The sequence below is a fragment of the Zootoca vivipara genome, chromosome 4 (assembly GCF_963506605.1).
Source record: "Zootoca vivipara chromosome 4, rZooViv1.1, whole genome shotgun sequence".
NCBI classification, from domain to species: domain Eukaryota; kingdom Metazoa; phylum Chordata; class Lepidosauria; order Squamata; family Lacertidae; genus Zootoca; species Zootoca vivipara.
The window spans coordinates 80,414,516-80,428,050 of NC_083279.1; the positions used below are offsets into that span (position 1 = coordinate 80,414,516).

The 13,535-nt window shown below is 43.0% G+C and overlaps 1 protein-coding gene across 1 annotated transcript in view; it reads left to right on the top strand.

Annotated features, from left to right (window-relative positions):
* XPO4 (exportin 4) overlaps positions 1 to 13,535 on the top strand; it is a 71,001-nt gene that overhangs the window by 43,232 nt on the left and 14,234 nt on the right. The window contains exons 10-17 of the mRNA XM_035115093.2: positions 735 to 911; positions 2,357 to 2,499; positions 2,612 to 2,754; positions 5,788 to 5,965; positions 7,864 to 8,023; positions 9,255 to 9,424; positions 10,831 to 11,005; positions 12,168 to 12,461. Coding sequence (XP_034970984.1) covers positions 735 to 911; positions 2,357 to 2,499; positions 2,612 to 2,754; positions 5,788 to 5,965; positions 7,864 to 8,023; positions 9,255 to 9,424; positions 10,831 to 11,005; positions 12,168 to 12,461 — 1,440 coding nt within the window. The remainder of the gene's footprint in view (positions 1 to 734; positions 912 to 2,356; positions 2,500 to 2,611; positions 2,755 to 5,787; positions 5,966 to 7,863; positions 8,024 to 9,254; positions 9,425 to 10,830; positions 11,006 to 12,167; positions 12,462 to 13,535) is intronic.

A 13,535-nucleotide genomic window follows, 5' to 3' on the forward strand; every position in this document is an offset into this window, starting at 1 on the left:
GGGTGTTTTTTAGTTTTTGTTAGGTAGCTAAAACGCTTCCTTGAGTTTTGAGACCTTATAATTTGCAAAAAGAGAGAGAGAGCCCGCAAGAGAGAGCACTTATTACTATGGAAGACTGACTGACTGACTGACATTGTGTTCAATGATTCCTTATTCTCAGAATGTTAAAGATGTTTTTCAGAGGCAAAATATATTGGTGTTTTTTTTAAAAGGTAAACAAATTAACAAAAAGATGTTATATTCATCAAAACACATCTACCCACTTTGTTACAGTCGAAATGGGTTAGACGCTAAGAACTGCAAGTTGAGTTCTGCTCCCCAAATAGGTTTTCGCAGCCTCCTTTGTGCTGCAAACCGCCCCCCCCCCCGCATCCCTGAAAAGCCAACTCTGAGACTTGAGGGACCCTCTGTAACGGCATTTGAGGTGGCACAGGTGGGCTACATCTGGTGGTGGTGTGTCTTAGTTGATTTTGCAACCAGCTGTTTGGATCCAGCCTGTGCTGCAGTTCTGGATGCTTGGATCCACTAAAAAGTATCTTTCTCCTGAAAGTGCCAACTATGAACTGTTTTCGGAATAAGTATGAGTGGTTCATGCGTTGATAATCTGCGAGTGTGTGTGTTATTGAAAACACTTTGTCCTTGTGTTCTTAATAGGCACAGTAGTGTAACTTGAAAAAGCTTGGACGACTTTTTTTGGGGGGGGGTTAACAGGTCTTTTCCTTCTTTTTCCTTAGCTTGACAAAGACGACATGGTATACATGGAGGCATATGACAAGCTCTTGGAATCCTGGCTTACTTTGGTACAAGATGACAAACATTTCCATAAAGGCTTCTTTACCCAACATGCTGTTCAGGTTTTTAATTCTTACATCCAGTGCCACTTAGCTGCTCCTGATGGTACAAGGAATTTGGTAAGTTCTTGAGCTGGCAGTGAAGGTCTGGGATTGCAGAGTAATTAAAAAAGCTTTGGTTTGCCTACAATAAAATAAATATTAAAATTAACAGAGGAGGCTGAAATCATATTTACAAGAAAGGAAAGGCACTTGACTGAGCTTTTTCTTCCTGCTGTTTAGCTCCAGTGGTCTCCTGCCCATGACAAACCACACACTAGATAGCAGAAGTAATTTTACCTATTGACTATGGGTTGGATCCAGAATGGTAACTCCACAAACAAAAGGGATCTTTCCTTGATGCTGACTGGCGCTTACGGGATCATAGTCCAAAATATCAAGAGGGCACCTGATTGGGGAAGGCTGCTGCAATGTGAGCTGAGCCCTAAATTTATATACCACTGTAACTGTTTCCAAGGCATCTTACAACAAAAATGGATTTTTAAAATTCCCAATTTAAACAAGTCTAAACCTGTCAGAAGCAAAAAGCCTAACCAATAGCAACAACAACAGGGCAGTCCTTTCCTTGTCAGTATGACCTAAGCCTCCTCCAGCTTTCTTAGTCTACCATTTAAAGTTATGAAGAGTCAGAGTCTAGTTGTTTTTTTTTTCATATCTCAAATATAATCTACTGCAGAATTATTAAGGTTTTATGTTTTGACAATTCAAGGTGCAGGGTGTTATCAAGCCAGGAAGAGAGAGCAAGCTTCTGCGGTGCTTTAAAGGACAAAATGGATATAATTTTTGCTTAGTTTCCAGTTTTTGATGTAGATTGCTTGAGACCGAGTACCTATCAGAAGCTGTATTCCTTTTGTTTTAGGGAATGCCCATTGTTGCCCTTTTAAAGTATATTGAAGTGCCTCAGTGTTTCTGCACGTGTTGTACAAAGCATGGTTAATGCTCACTGTAGCACTATTAGAAGCTTTATAAGTGCCAGTACAAGAAATGTTTAGTAAACGAGGCCATTGAATTTATAATTTGGCAATTTTAGCGTAATTTGTTTATACAGGTTAATAATTCATAGATTTCTGCATGATGAGGCACTCATCCCACGAGTAACCATTTAAAAGCCGCAGCTGGCATGCTCGATATCAAAGTAGCAGCTAGGATTTTCAAGTAGAGAGGCACTCTTCAGGAAACAGCTGAGGCTTTGAAGTTTTAAGAGCATTATTTGGTGGGTTGCATAAATGAATGAGGGCCGAAAGAGGCCCTCAGAAAGAAGTCACGCCTTGCATCCTTACTGTGATGTCTTCAGCAATTTTAAATGGTGTTTCTAGTTCCTCTACCTGTGGGGAGAGAAAGTGGAGAAATCAGCCAGACTTTCTTGAATCTGTGTTTTGTTTTGTGGTGGTGGTGGTGTGAGTTGGGGAAAATAACAGTTAACAAGCAGCCAGGGAGTTGCATCTTTCCGTGTACCAGTGAAGGAGCTTCCTTTTCAACGTCTGCTTCCCTCATTTCAATGTCAGACTGCCAATGGTGTTGCCTCCAGAGAAGAGGAAGAAATAAGTGAGCTGCAGGAGGATGACAGAGAGCAGTTCTGTGACCAGCTGGCCAGCGTAGGCATGTTAGGAAGAATTGCTGCCGAACACTGTATACCTCTTCTTATAAGGTATGGCCTTCAATCATTTCTGGACTGTGGCAAGCCTTTGTAAATGTGCTTACAGGGTTTCCCCCCAGGGTGAATGCAATTACGATCAAGTTTTCTCAATTCTTTCCCTCAGCTTATTAGAAGACAGAGTGACGAGGCTTCACGGCCAGTTGCAAAGGCATCAGCAGTTAATTGGCTCAGCCGGGTCAGCCTCTATTGACAATAAAGCGCTTGATGACCTATACGAGGACATTCATTGGCTCATCCTAGTGACAGGTGAGTAGAAAATCTTTGAACACGAAGCCACTGATGTTGCACAGTTGGAAGCGGGTGCTGCTTTGACCGACGTTTTGGTAGCTTTTGCTCAACAGTGGAAGTTGTGTGTACGCTGTTCACACACAAGGATGCGCCCTCAAGGGAGCAGGAAGAGGCCATGTTGGGCTTTCTGTAAGTGTGACAGAAGCTCATCATAGCCCGCCCCCCAGCCATAAAATAAAATAATGATCAAAGATGAATAACTCCCTTTGCAAAAGTTTCTTAGTGCCTCTGGTGTGCCTCAGGTTGTAGAAGAGGTTTGAGTAAAGGATAGTACCATTAAACAACACATGAATTGTCTGTCGCTGAGGGAGAACAGTTTGCATTGGGATGAAGCTACTCTAGGAAGCAGGAAGTGGAGTGGCAGTTTCTCTTCTTCTCTCTGCCCAATGGTGCTGCATAGCCACAATGGCCTGAGCTTTTCCAGTAGAAACTCAGCTCAACAGGCTATCAACCCCTCAACCTTAAGTTTCTCCCCCCGCTTCTTTAGATGACCCTAAAACATTCAGGGAATCTTAAAAGGAGTCTGACCTTCGGAGTTCAGAAAGCCTCACTACTTAGTCCCACTAGCACGGAGACAATGAAACTTAAGCACAGAAAGCTTAACAAAATAACCCTAGTGGAGGCGATAGCTGCCACTGCCAAGGCCAGTTTGCATCTGTTTTGTATGCAGAAAGGCCCAGGTTTAATCCCTAGCATCTGCAGGTAGAATTGGGAGAGAATCCTGCCTGATATCCTGGGGAGCTGCTGCCAGTCAGCGCAGACATTACTGAGGTAAAGGGACCCCTGACCATTAGGTCCAGTCGTGACTGACTCTGGGGTTGTGGCGCTCATCTCACTTTACTGGCCGAGGGAGCCAGCAAACAGCTTCCAGGTCATGTGGCCAGCATGACAAAGCCGCTTATGGCGAAACAGAGCAGCACACGGAAACGGCGTTTACCTTCCTGCCGGAGCGGTACCTATTTATCTACTTAATAATAATAGTAATAATTAATAATTTATTATTTATACCCCACCCATCTGGCTGGGTTTCCCCAGCCACTCTGGGTGGCTTCCAACAGAAAAATAAAACAGTGATCTATTAAACATTAAAAGCCTTCCTAAACAGGGCTGCCTTTAGATGTCTTCTGGTAGTTGTTTTTCTCTTTGACATCTGATGGGAGGGCGTTCCACAGGGCGGGCGCCACTACCGACAAGGCCCTCTGTCTAGTTCCCTGCAACTTGGCTCGTCGCAATGAGGGAACCGCCAGAAGGCCCTCGTTGCTGGACCGAGGCCATTTAGGGCTTTAAAGGTCAGCACCAACACTTTGAACTGTGCTCGGAAACGTACTGGGAGCCAATGTAGATCTTTCAAGACCAGTGTTATGTGGTCTTGGCGGCCACCCCCAGTCACCAGTCTACTTGCACTTTGACGTGCTTTTGAACTGCTAGCTTGGCAGGAGCTGGGACCAAGCAACGGGAGCTCACCCCGTCGCAGGGATTCGAACCGCCGACCTTTTGATCAGCAAGCCCTAGGCTCTGTGGTTTAACCCACAGCACCACCCGTGTCCCAGATGGGCCAGTTGTCTGACTCCGTAGCATAGCTGCTTCCCATGTTCCACCATCACCAACCGAGGTGGAGGTTCATTCCACCCAGATTTAGCTTTCTTGTGTTACTTAAAGCAAGTGGGTCCAGAGGCCAGAGCCAGCTTGAAAAGAGGAAGGGAATGCAAAGGTGGCAAACAAAAGCGCTGCTACTGAAGGAGCCAGAATTTATGTTGCAGCAGCAGCATCTTTTACACATTCTCCCTCAGCAAATAAGCCTCGTTGGCCCACTTTTCACTAGCAGCTCCCCTTAATGTCAATCCCAGACCCTCGCCCATTAACCAAGGTAGGGGCAGCAGAGGAAAGAACTTCCAGAGACGAGAGCTTCATCACAGTGCAAACTACTTTCCCCTTAATAAGCATGCACTGAACATCACATTTACCTCCAGTGTATTGCCATTCCCTTCCCCCCCCCCCCAAGCGATAAGTTCAGGCTGATGCTTGTAGAATTAATAGTCCTGTTTTAGAGAAACAGTATTGGTACGTAACACACGAATGGATAATGACTTCCCATCAGGGTATTTGTAGAACGGAATGTCTCCCTACAGCGAAATTTCGCTAATGTGCCATTTGTCGAACCTACCTTCCTTGAAAGGCTAAAACTTTTCACCAGATGACAAAGCAAGGTTTGTTGAACAAGGACTTAATTGTAGGGCCTCCCAAGTTTTGAGATTGGACCACACCAGACAATCGGGCACTTTCCTACCCCCTCAAATCTGCCAGACGGCCACATGCTGGGTATCACATTCAAATGGAGTTTAACGCTGCAGGAGGCGTAGACTTCCAGTCATTCATCAGGTTCAAGGGCAGGTGGAATGGCGTGATTCACATGCTATATATTCCTCATAATATATAGGTTCTTCCTCCATAGGGCTACAGTTGTTTCTATCACATCTTCCTAATGAAATACTCCTAGCCTTTTTGTATTCCCTCTGAAATTAAAGTCAGTTTCTTTGGACTACCAATATTGTAGAACTTCTGAAATGTTTCAGGTTTGCTGCAGGCACAGTGAATGTGAAAAAGGGTTGTTGTTATAAGAGTTAAAAGGATTTTAACAGGGTCGAATTGGCATTTGTGAAGGTTATTTGCATTGTGCACTTACTTAAAAAGTTAGTTTACATTTGCTGTGGTAGTTTACAGTGATAAGTATTTTTTTTTAATTGCCTGCTGCTTTCCACCCCAGTGATTATATTTCATTGTACTCTTCAGAATGTGTCCCCACATGCAGAAAACTGAAATATGGTAACGTAAATGCAAGTTACAGCTTAAGCATCTGATAGAATATAGTCAAATGTTGATGCCAGTGCTCTCAACATCTCTTCTGATGGCCCTTAAAGCAGTACTTAATTTAGGTCAGGTAACCTGAGGTCACTACTTTCTTTTTTTTGTTTGTTTGCTTTTAATTTTAAGGCTACCTCTTAGCTAATGATACTCAGGGAGAGACTCCGCTAATACCTCCAGAAATAATGGAGTATTCCATTAAGCATTCAACTGAGGTTGACATCAATACAACGCTTCAAATTCTTGGATCTCCAGGAGAAAAGGCCTCTTCCATTCCAGGGTACAACAGAACCGATTCTGTTATTAGGTAACTTATTTAGTATTTTAATGCCAAATATTGAAAACAAATCAGAGGTAGATAGGGCTAACACCATAGATTATTTAATCCACGTGAGCATTGTGAATGTCACTAATGGTGAAAAAGTGTTAAATAGGCTTTGTGGCAAGTTGCCGTAGTGACCTAGAGTTGACGATCAGGGAGGAAGTAAATCTGTAAAGGTTGCTCTGCTTTGAGGAGAGATTAGTGCTGCATTGCAATTTAAAATCAGTTTTCACTGCAAGAGCAGCTATGACTGGACACAAGAGCAGCTATGACTGTAGGGGGCTAAGTGACTGAACAGACAAGTAAGTAGTTTATAATGGAAAATGAAGTGAGTTGTGGGCATGTGTAGAAATGCCACCTGCAGTATATATATGAAGTATATATATATCATAACAAGGCAAAAACATTAATAAAAATTCTATCTAGCAGGGGCCCAAACGTACACCGTCTAAGTCAGCATGAGGTTTTCAAAATGCATTCAAGTCATTGAAAGGGGTAGATTTTTCCAACTGCAAGCTATTGGCTGTTAGGGATTGTGTGCTTCCAAAACGGATTTTAGATGTGGAGTTCAATTGACTTTTAAGGGGAATACTTGAAGGGTTTCCTCTCTTTTACAAGAGCAGTGCCAATTTCCCAAATCTCATCTTGAGGAAGTGATAGTGTATTCTACTGAATTTACAGCATCCCTTTTACAGTTCAAATTAATGTTAAACTTGTGGTCTTTTTGACAGCTAATGTTCTTCAAGAAACTATATAAAATGTTTTAATTGCTGCGCATGTTGACCCTTAAGTTGACAATATTTATACATGCTGGGGGGGAAATATTGTGCCGTGAGACTGAATGTGATTTGCAGGATTGTGATGTTGCAGTGGCTGAGTATTTTCTTAGAAGCGCTGCAAGTCTTGGGATCACGGCACTGGTCAATAAATGTAAGGGAAGATGGGTATAGACGTGGCAACAGAAATAATATTAACCATGTTCCAGTATTTTGGAAGACAAAATTGAGAATAAATTGATAATGGCTTTCCAGAGCCCTAAATAATAATAATAATAATAATATAAGCATACTTAAGAACCACTTCACATAATACATGGTACACACATTTGGGTTTGTAGTTACTTCCTAGGTGTTTGTTCAGTACATATCCATGAGCACAGTTTTCCCCTTTAAATAGTACAGTTGCCACTGCAGAGACACCTTGTGGACAAAAATAGAGTTCTGAAGAGTTGCCTTACACTCATCTAGACCATTAGCCCAGCCCTGTCTTCTGCCTGGCAGAAGCAGCTTTCTAAGATCACAAATCTGTCCCAGTTTTACTACACAAGAACCTGTATTCTGGGTGTTGGGAGCTGAACTTGGGACATTATGCAGTAAAATATGTGCTGTACCATTGAGCAATAACTATTATTATTAGTCTTAGCTCACCGGCTTGCATACTTTACCACTGAAGTAATTACAAAATTACAGCCCTGTGTGGCTTTGGACCAAATTGAGACATTAAAATTGGCATGTCTTTCAACAGACGCTTCCAAGAACTTTAGACAGTGTTCCCAGCACTATCAGGGTCTTGGGGAAATAATTCTTCTCTAGTAACCTGAGGCCCAGGTCAAATGTAGATGACTCTTCAGCACATACTAGTCTCCAAGGCAGGCAGCATAGCTGTCATTTAGAGCATGAAGGAGCCTAGAGAATCCTTTGAGAACATACTCTTCCAAACAGGAACAATTACACCCAGCCCTTAAGAAATCCCAGTACTGATCATGTCACTCAGTCTGCCCCACCCCTCATTTTGAAGATTTCAAGCCTGTGTGTGTGGAGAGGAAATAGATGAACAGGAGGAGAACACTGGGGGAGAATCATGGTGTCTTTAATTTTCCTCAGGTTATTGTCTTCTATTCTAAGAGTGTCAGAAGTGGAATCTCGAGCAATAAGAGCAGATTTAACGCACCTCCTGAGCCCGCAAATGGGAAAAGACATTGTATGGTTCCTTAAGCGGTGGGCAAAAACCTATCTCCTAGTAGATGAAAAACTGTATGACCAGGTAAAACTATTTTACTCTAAAAGCACCCCCCCTCCATTTAGATGTACCAGGTGAATCAGGTGATGAATTTGCTAGGGAGGGCCTAAGTTTCTACCTTGCATTACTAGTCCTGCTCACTACTTCTTTCTAAATAGAGTAAATACAGCAGCATGACTGTGCTAGAACTCTGAGGTGATCCAATTAGACAGGACCACCAGCAGGCAAGGGATTGAATTCTATCTAAAATAAAAAACCTGCCTGTAAGTAGAAAGCTAGTACAGTCATACCTTGGTTCTTGAACGGCATCCATTCCGGAAGTCCGGTCGACTTCCAAAAACGTTCGACAACCAAGGTGCGACTTCCGATTGGCTCCAGGAGCTACCTGCACTCAGTTAGAAGCCATGCCAGTCGTTTGGCTTCCAAAGAACGTTCTCAAACCAGAACACTTCCGGGTTTACGGCGTTTGGGAGCCAAAACCTTTGAGTCGCAAGGCGTTTGAGATTCAAGATACGACTGTATAGCAGTGAGGTTTATAGAATCTTTCTGTCTGATGTGCTAACATTTTACTCACAGGGAGTTTTGTATATGGGGGGATATTCCCAAAATGGCGTGCCCCACCTTTGGCCTGAAATGCTGCAGTTTCCTTTACCACCTCATTCTGTTGCAGGTGTGGACTAGGGCTCAAATCAGACCATAGACCTTTGTTTCTAACTTGAAAACATCACCGCCAGAGATCATGTGCCTCTAGTTATAATTACAGCATCCTTAAACTGTGGCTAGCCCATTCTTACAGAGAAATCCAGTGTTTTGTTTTATATTTTTGAAAACCACCGAGAGGTTTTCTTACAGTCAAGGGATATAGAAAACTTGTTAAATAAATTATTAGGCAAGACAGAAAACGTAAGTGTTTGGAACACGTTCTGCTGTGGCGTGTGAACATGGCAGCATTAGGGAATGAACTTGAGAATTTTCTTATCAAAGTACTGTATAATTTACACATCTCAAAAAGATTTGCCATTGCCCAGGGAAAGGGAATCTCTGGTTCTCGAGATGTTGTTGGACTCTTATCGGGTCCAGCTAGCATGGCCAGTGGTTATGGGAATAATATTTGGGCAAAATATGGAGGAGCACAGGCTACCCAACCCTTCCTTAGCCTATTCAAAATTGTCAGCCTATTTTCATGGGAGAGTGCTTTCTGTGCTGCTCATCAAGGTACAGTTCGGATTACCTTTCTCCCCCTTTTTTTCTCTAGATAAGTCTGCCATTCAATACAGCATTTGGTGCTGACACAGAGGGCGCTCAATGGATTGTGGGTTACCTCTTAGAAAAAGTGATCAGCAACCTTGCTGTGTGGAGTTCTGAGCAGGACCTTGCAAATGACACCGTGCAGTTGCTCGTAACGTTGGTAGAAAGGAGAGAGAGGTAAGCCTAAATGTTACAAGCGGAAAGGAAAAGATTTGCCTTTCCCCAGCATTCTTGGATGAGATTCTGGTGTTAGCTAGTCGCATGAATGCAGCTGATGTTTTTCGTTTATATAAATAGCAGCTGCAAGGTGCCTGAGAAAGGTTAGGTTCATTGTAGATAAGGAGGGAAAGTTTATGCCCCATCCCACACTCTTGCAAATTGCTATTTGTCAAGCTTTCTTTACACTGACCTCTCTTCTGGCTTGGTCCCGTCAAAACTGATGGTACTAATGATAACCAGTGTTTGCTAGCAATATTCAGCCACTCGTTTAATTACACTGTTCATTCTGAGAACAAAATCCAAGGTGAGTTCAGAGCACGCAGGTTTATGTGTGTTCAGGGCTTTCAGGGTGCACTGTTACCAAGTGATGAACGTGCAAGTATGTATAAAGCAGCCCAAAGGAGTCCTAACAGCAAGACAACAGTTGAAGACATTTTCGTTTCAACAAGCTTTCCCAGCTAGATGAAAATATCTGTGCCCTAGATGTTAGTTTTTTTATGTTCTGGTACAGCTTTAACAATTATTTTAGTTGTTTTTTAGGCCTTGGGGCATATATGTCGAAGGGAGTTCACAAATTAATAGATAATAAATAACATCATAAAATGCAACTCGATATCGTTAAAAAGCCCAAGGAAACAGGATAGACATCACCTTGTGCTTAAGGCTGCAATCCTGTACATACTGGACATAAGTAGGATTACAGTGTAAGATGTAGTTAGGAAGATGTCAGGCAAATAGGCCTATTGAGGGAGTTCCACAGTTTGTTTCATCAGCATTTTTAGACCTCAATTAGGGAGCACAAGAGGAACAAGAATGACCACAGAAATAGATGTGCCCCCTGCAAAAAAAAAATCTCACTGCTGGCTCTGCATTCGCTTTTGCACATCTACTGCTGGAAATGGTTGTCATTTTTCTAAAGACTCCCCAGTGCATCGATCAGTCTTCATTCACCTGGTGCCCTCCAGATGTTATGAATATCAGCTTGGCTGGGCCTAATGGGAGTTGTAGTCCTAAACATCTGGATGGCACCAGTATGGTGAGGGCTGATTTAGATTATTGTGGTGTTTTTTTAATCCTTACCATAATTTTAGGGGTGGTTTTTTTAAGGACATAAAGCTATTGTATTTTATCTTTCCGTAACAACCTAATCCAGGTGGGAAATACCTCTCTGGTTACTCTCCTAATCTAGGAAGGCTGGGGCACGTGGAGGAGGCCACCATTGAAACCTGCTTAGAAATTACAAACGCAGAATGGATGGAAACTGGTCCTCCATATACCTTGCTCATTTAGGGCTTTTAAATCTTTATTTGTGTCACTGCTGTGCGGTTTTGAGCTACATTGTCTAAATCTCCTTCTGTTCTTAGGGCAAATTTAGTGATTCAGTGTGAGAACTGGTGGAACTTAGCAAAGCAGTTTGCCCGGCGGAACCCACCTCTTCACTTTTTGTCTAGCTCTGTGCAACGAACGTTAATGAAAGCCTTAGTTCTTGGAGGTTTTGCTCACATGGACACAGATACCAAACAGCAGTACTGGACGGAGGTAAGAGTGGGGGGTCTGGTCCCAACACCACCTGGAAGACCACAGGCTTCCCATCTCCTTTTGCATGTGACAAAATTCAAGCAAACCTTTAAATGCCAGCTTATTTTAACATTCATCTTAGTGTATCATGTAGTTGACGTTAGAACTGCAGAAATAATTACCTCTTAGCCGCATAGAACCAAGTGTTAGTATTATATGATGTCATTGGGACAAAAAACTATCAGAAGTAAGTTGTGAGGGACAAACGTTCGTATGATAGTGTAAGTGAAAGAATCAGATTGTAAACTTGTGGGCAGGAACTGCCTTGTTTTTATTGATCTTCCGTAAGCTGCTCTGGAAGCCTTTTCTACTGCAGAGCAGTAATGAGTACAAAACCATCAGCAAAAATAAGTAGGAACAGAAGAGCACTAGCTCCTAAAGGTAGGATATAATGGTCTTTGCAGATTCGCAGAACGGCAGTAAAATGGGAAATACAGTGGTCTCCTTGGTTATTGAATGGCTTAGCTGTCGAACAAATTGGCTCCCGAATGCCACAAACCCAGAAGTGAGTGTTCTGGTTTGCAAATGTTTTTTGGAAGCCAAACGTCTGGTGCGGTTTCCGCAGCTTCTGATTGAGTGCAGGAAGCTCCTGCAGCCAATCGGAAGCCATGCCTTGGTTTTCAAACCATTCTGGGAGTCGAACGGACTCCCAGGACAGATTAAGTTCAACCACCAAGGTACCACTGTAAGCCTGACAAAGGGCATTCCTGAGCTACAGTCAAAAGACCCCTAATTCTCCCTAGAGGCCAGACTGGCTTCCAAATAAGTTGGAGTGGGAACTAATCTTTCAGTGGCTAGTCTTCAGATTGTCTCCTGTGGAAGGGCATGGCTCTCGTAAGGACACAAGACAAGTCCTGCTGGAACAGGTTAGTGGCCCATCTAATCCAGCATCCTGTTCTCACAGTGGCCAACCAGAGGCCTATAGGAAGCACACCAGCAGGATCTGAGCACAGCAGCCCTCTCCTTACTTGTGATTCCCATCCATTGGCATTCAGAGACGTACTGCCTTTCTAACATAAGAGCTGCTCTCGCTAAGTCAGAGATTCCACCTCCACAATTGAGGTTGTTGTTACTGCTTTAACATGAAACTGCAACGCATTCTGTTTTGCCTTTTCCTCCGTAGGTCCTTCAACCACTTCAGCAGCGGTTCTTGAATGTGATAAACCAAGAAAACTTCCAGCAGATTTGTCAAGAGGAGGAGGTGAAACAGGAAATCACTGCCACCTTAGAGGCACTTTGTGGCATCGCTGAGGCTACGCAGATAGACAATGTAGCAATTCTCTTTAATTTCCTAATGGACTTCCTCACCAATTGCATTGGACTCATGGAGGTGTACAAGAATACACCAGAGACTGTTAACCTCATTATAGAAGTTTTTGTTGAAGTTGCACATAAACAAATATGCTATCTTGGAGAGGTAAATAACGACGCAAATACACAATTTGGGTGTGGGTGTGGGGTGCAAGTTTGTGAAGACTGGAACACTTGGGCAATGCTCAGCCCTTGTAATTTCCCTTAGTACTTGAGGTGTATGTTTCAGGCTATTCCAGGCCCTACCTGCCCACTGCCTTTCAAACTTAAGAACTGCCTTGTATACTTTTCCCAGTAAATCTATTCCTGGACAGCTGGCCATACAGCAGCAGAAAAATTCCACAGGGAAGCACAGACAATGAAACTGTTGAGATGGAGTTCACATACAGATTTGATGTTAGCAGATGGGCTAGTTGGGAAGTTGCTGGCTTACTCGCAGAAGTTGTTGCGCATTTTTAGGTGTTTTTCTACGCTGTTCCATTGCCCATTTGGAATGGGTTTGGCTTGAACTCGTGAGCATTTGTCCTCTACAGAGCAGCAGAACAGCCCTATCTCTTGCACTGCTAGTCTGTGTGCACATGTGTGTGCATATAACACATAAACATACAATATCTGTCATGCATCTGGGTTTCATGCATTTGATGAAGTGGTCTCTAGCCCATGAAGGGGTGTGGCACAATTAATTTGTTATGCCTTCAAGGTACCAGGGTTAGGTTTGTGGTTTTTGCTGCGACAAACTTAATATATTTACCGCTCTGGAAATGGTTCAGTCAATCAAAAATCCTGCGGGATGGGCTGTTTTGGACCTAGCACTAACACAGTTTAACATTACAAGAACAAGACTAGCCTTCCTTCCTCCCAGGCTCACATGCTTCCCTCTCCTTCGTGTTGTTGTTGGCATCTGTCAGTCTCAAGAAACAGTGGAGTGTGCCTCCAGGGGTGAAGAGTGGCCATCACAAATAAGTACCCTACTTCTGCATCCATTTGTGACTTGCTGCAGTTTGCCATATTGTCCAGCCTCAAACAAAATTTGGTTAACCTTAACTATGATTAGTGGATGCAAGCTCGCTTTAAGCCATAGTTTACGAAGCTGGTTTTTTTTTATATTAGGGATTCATGCAAGACACTAAACTGCAGATAATCTAAAATGGTAGAAGATTCTGACGTTTCAGCTGAACTT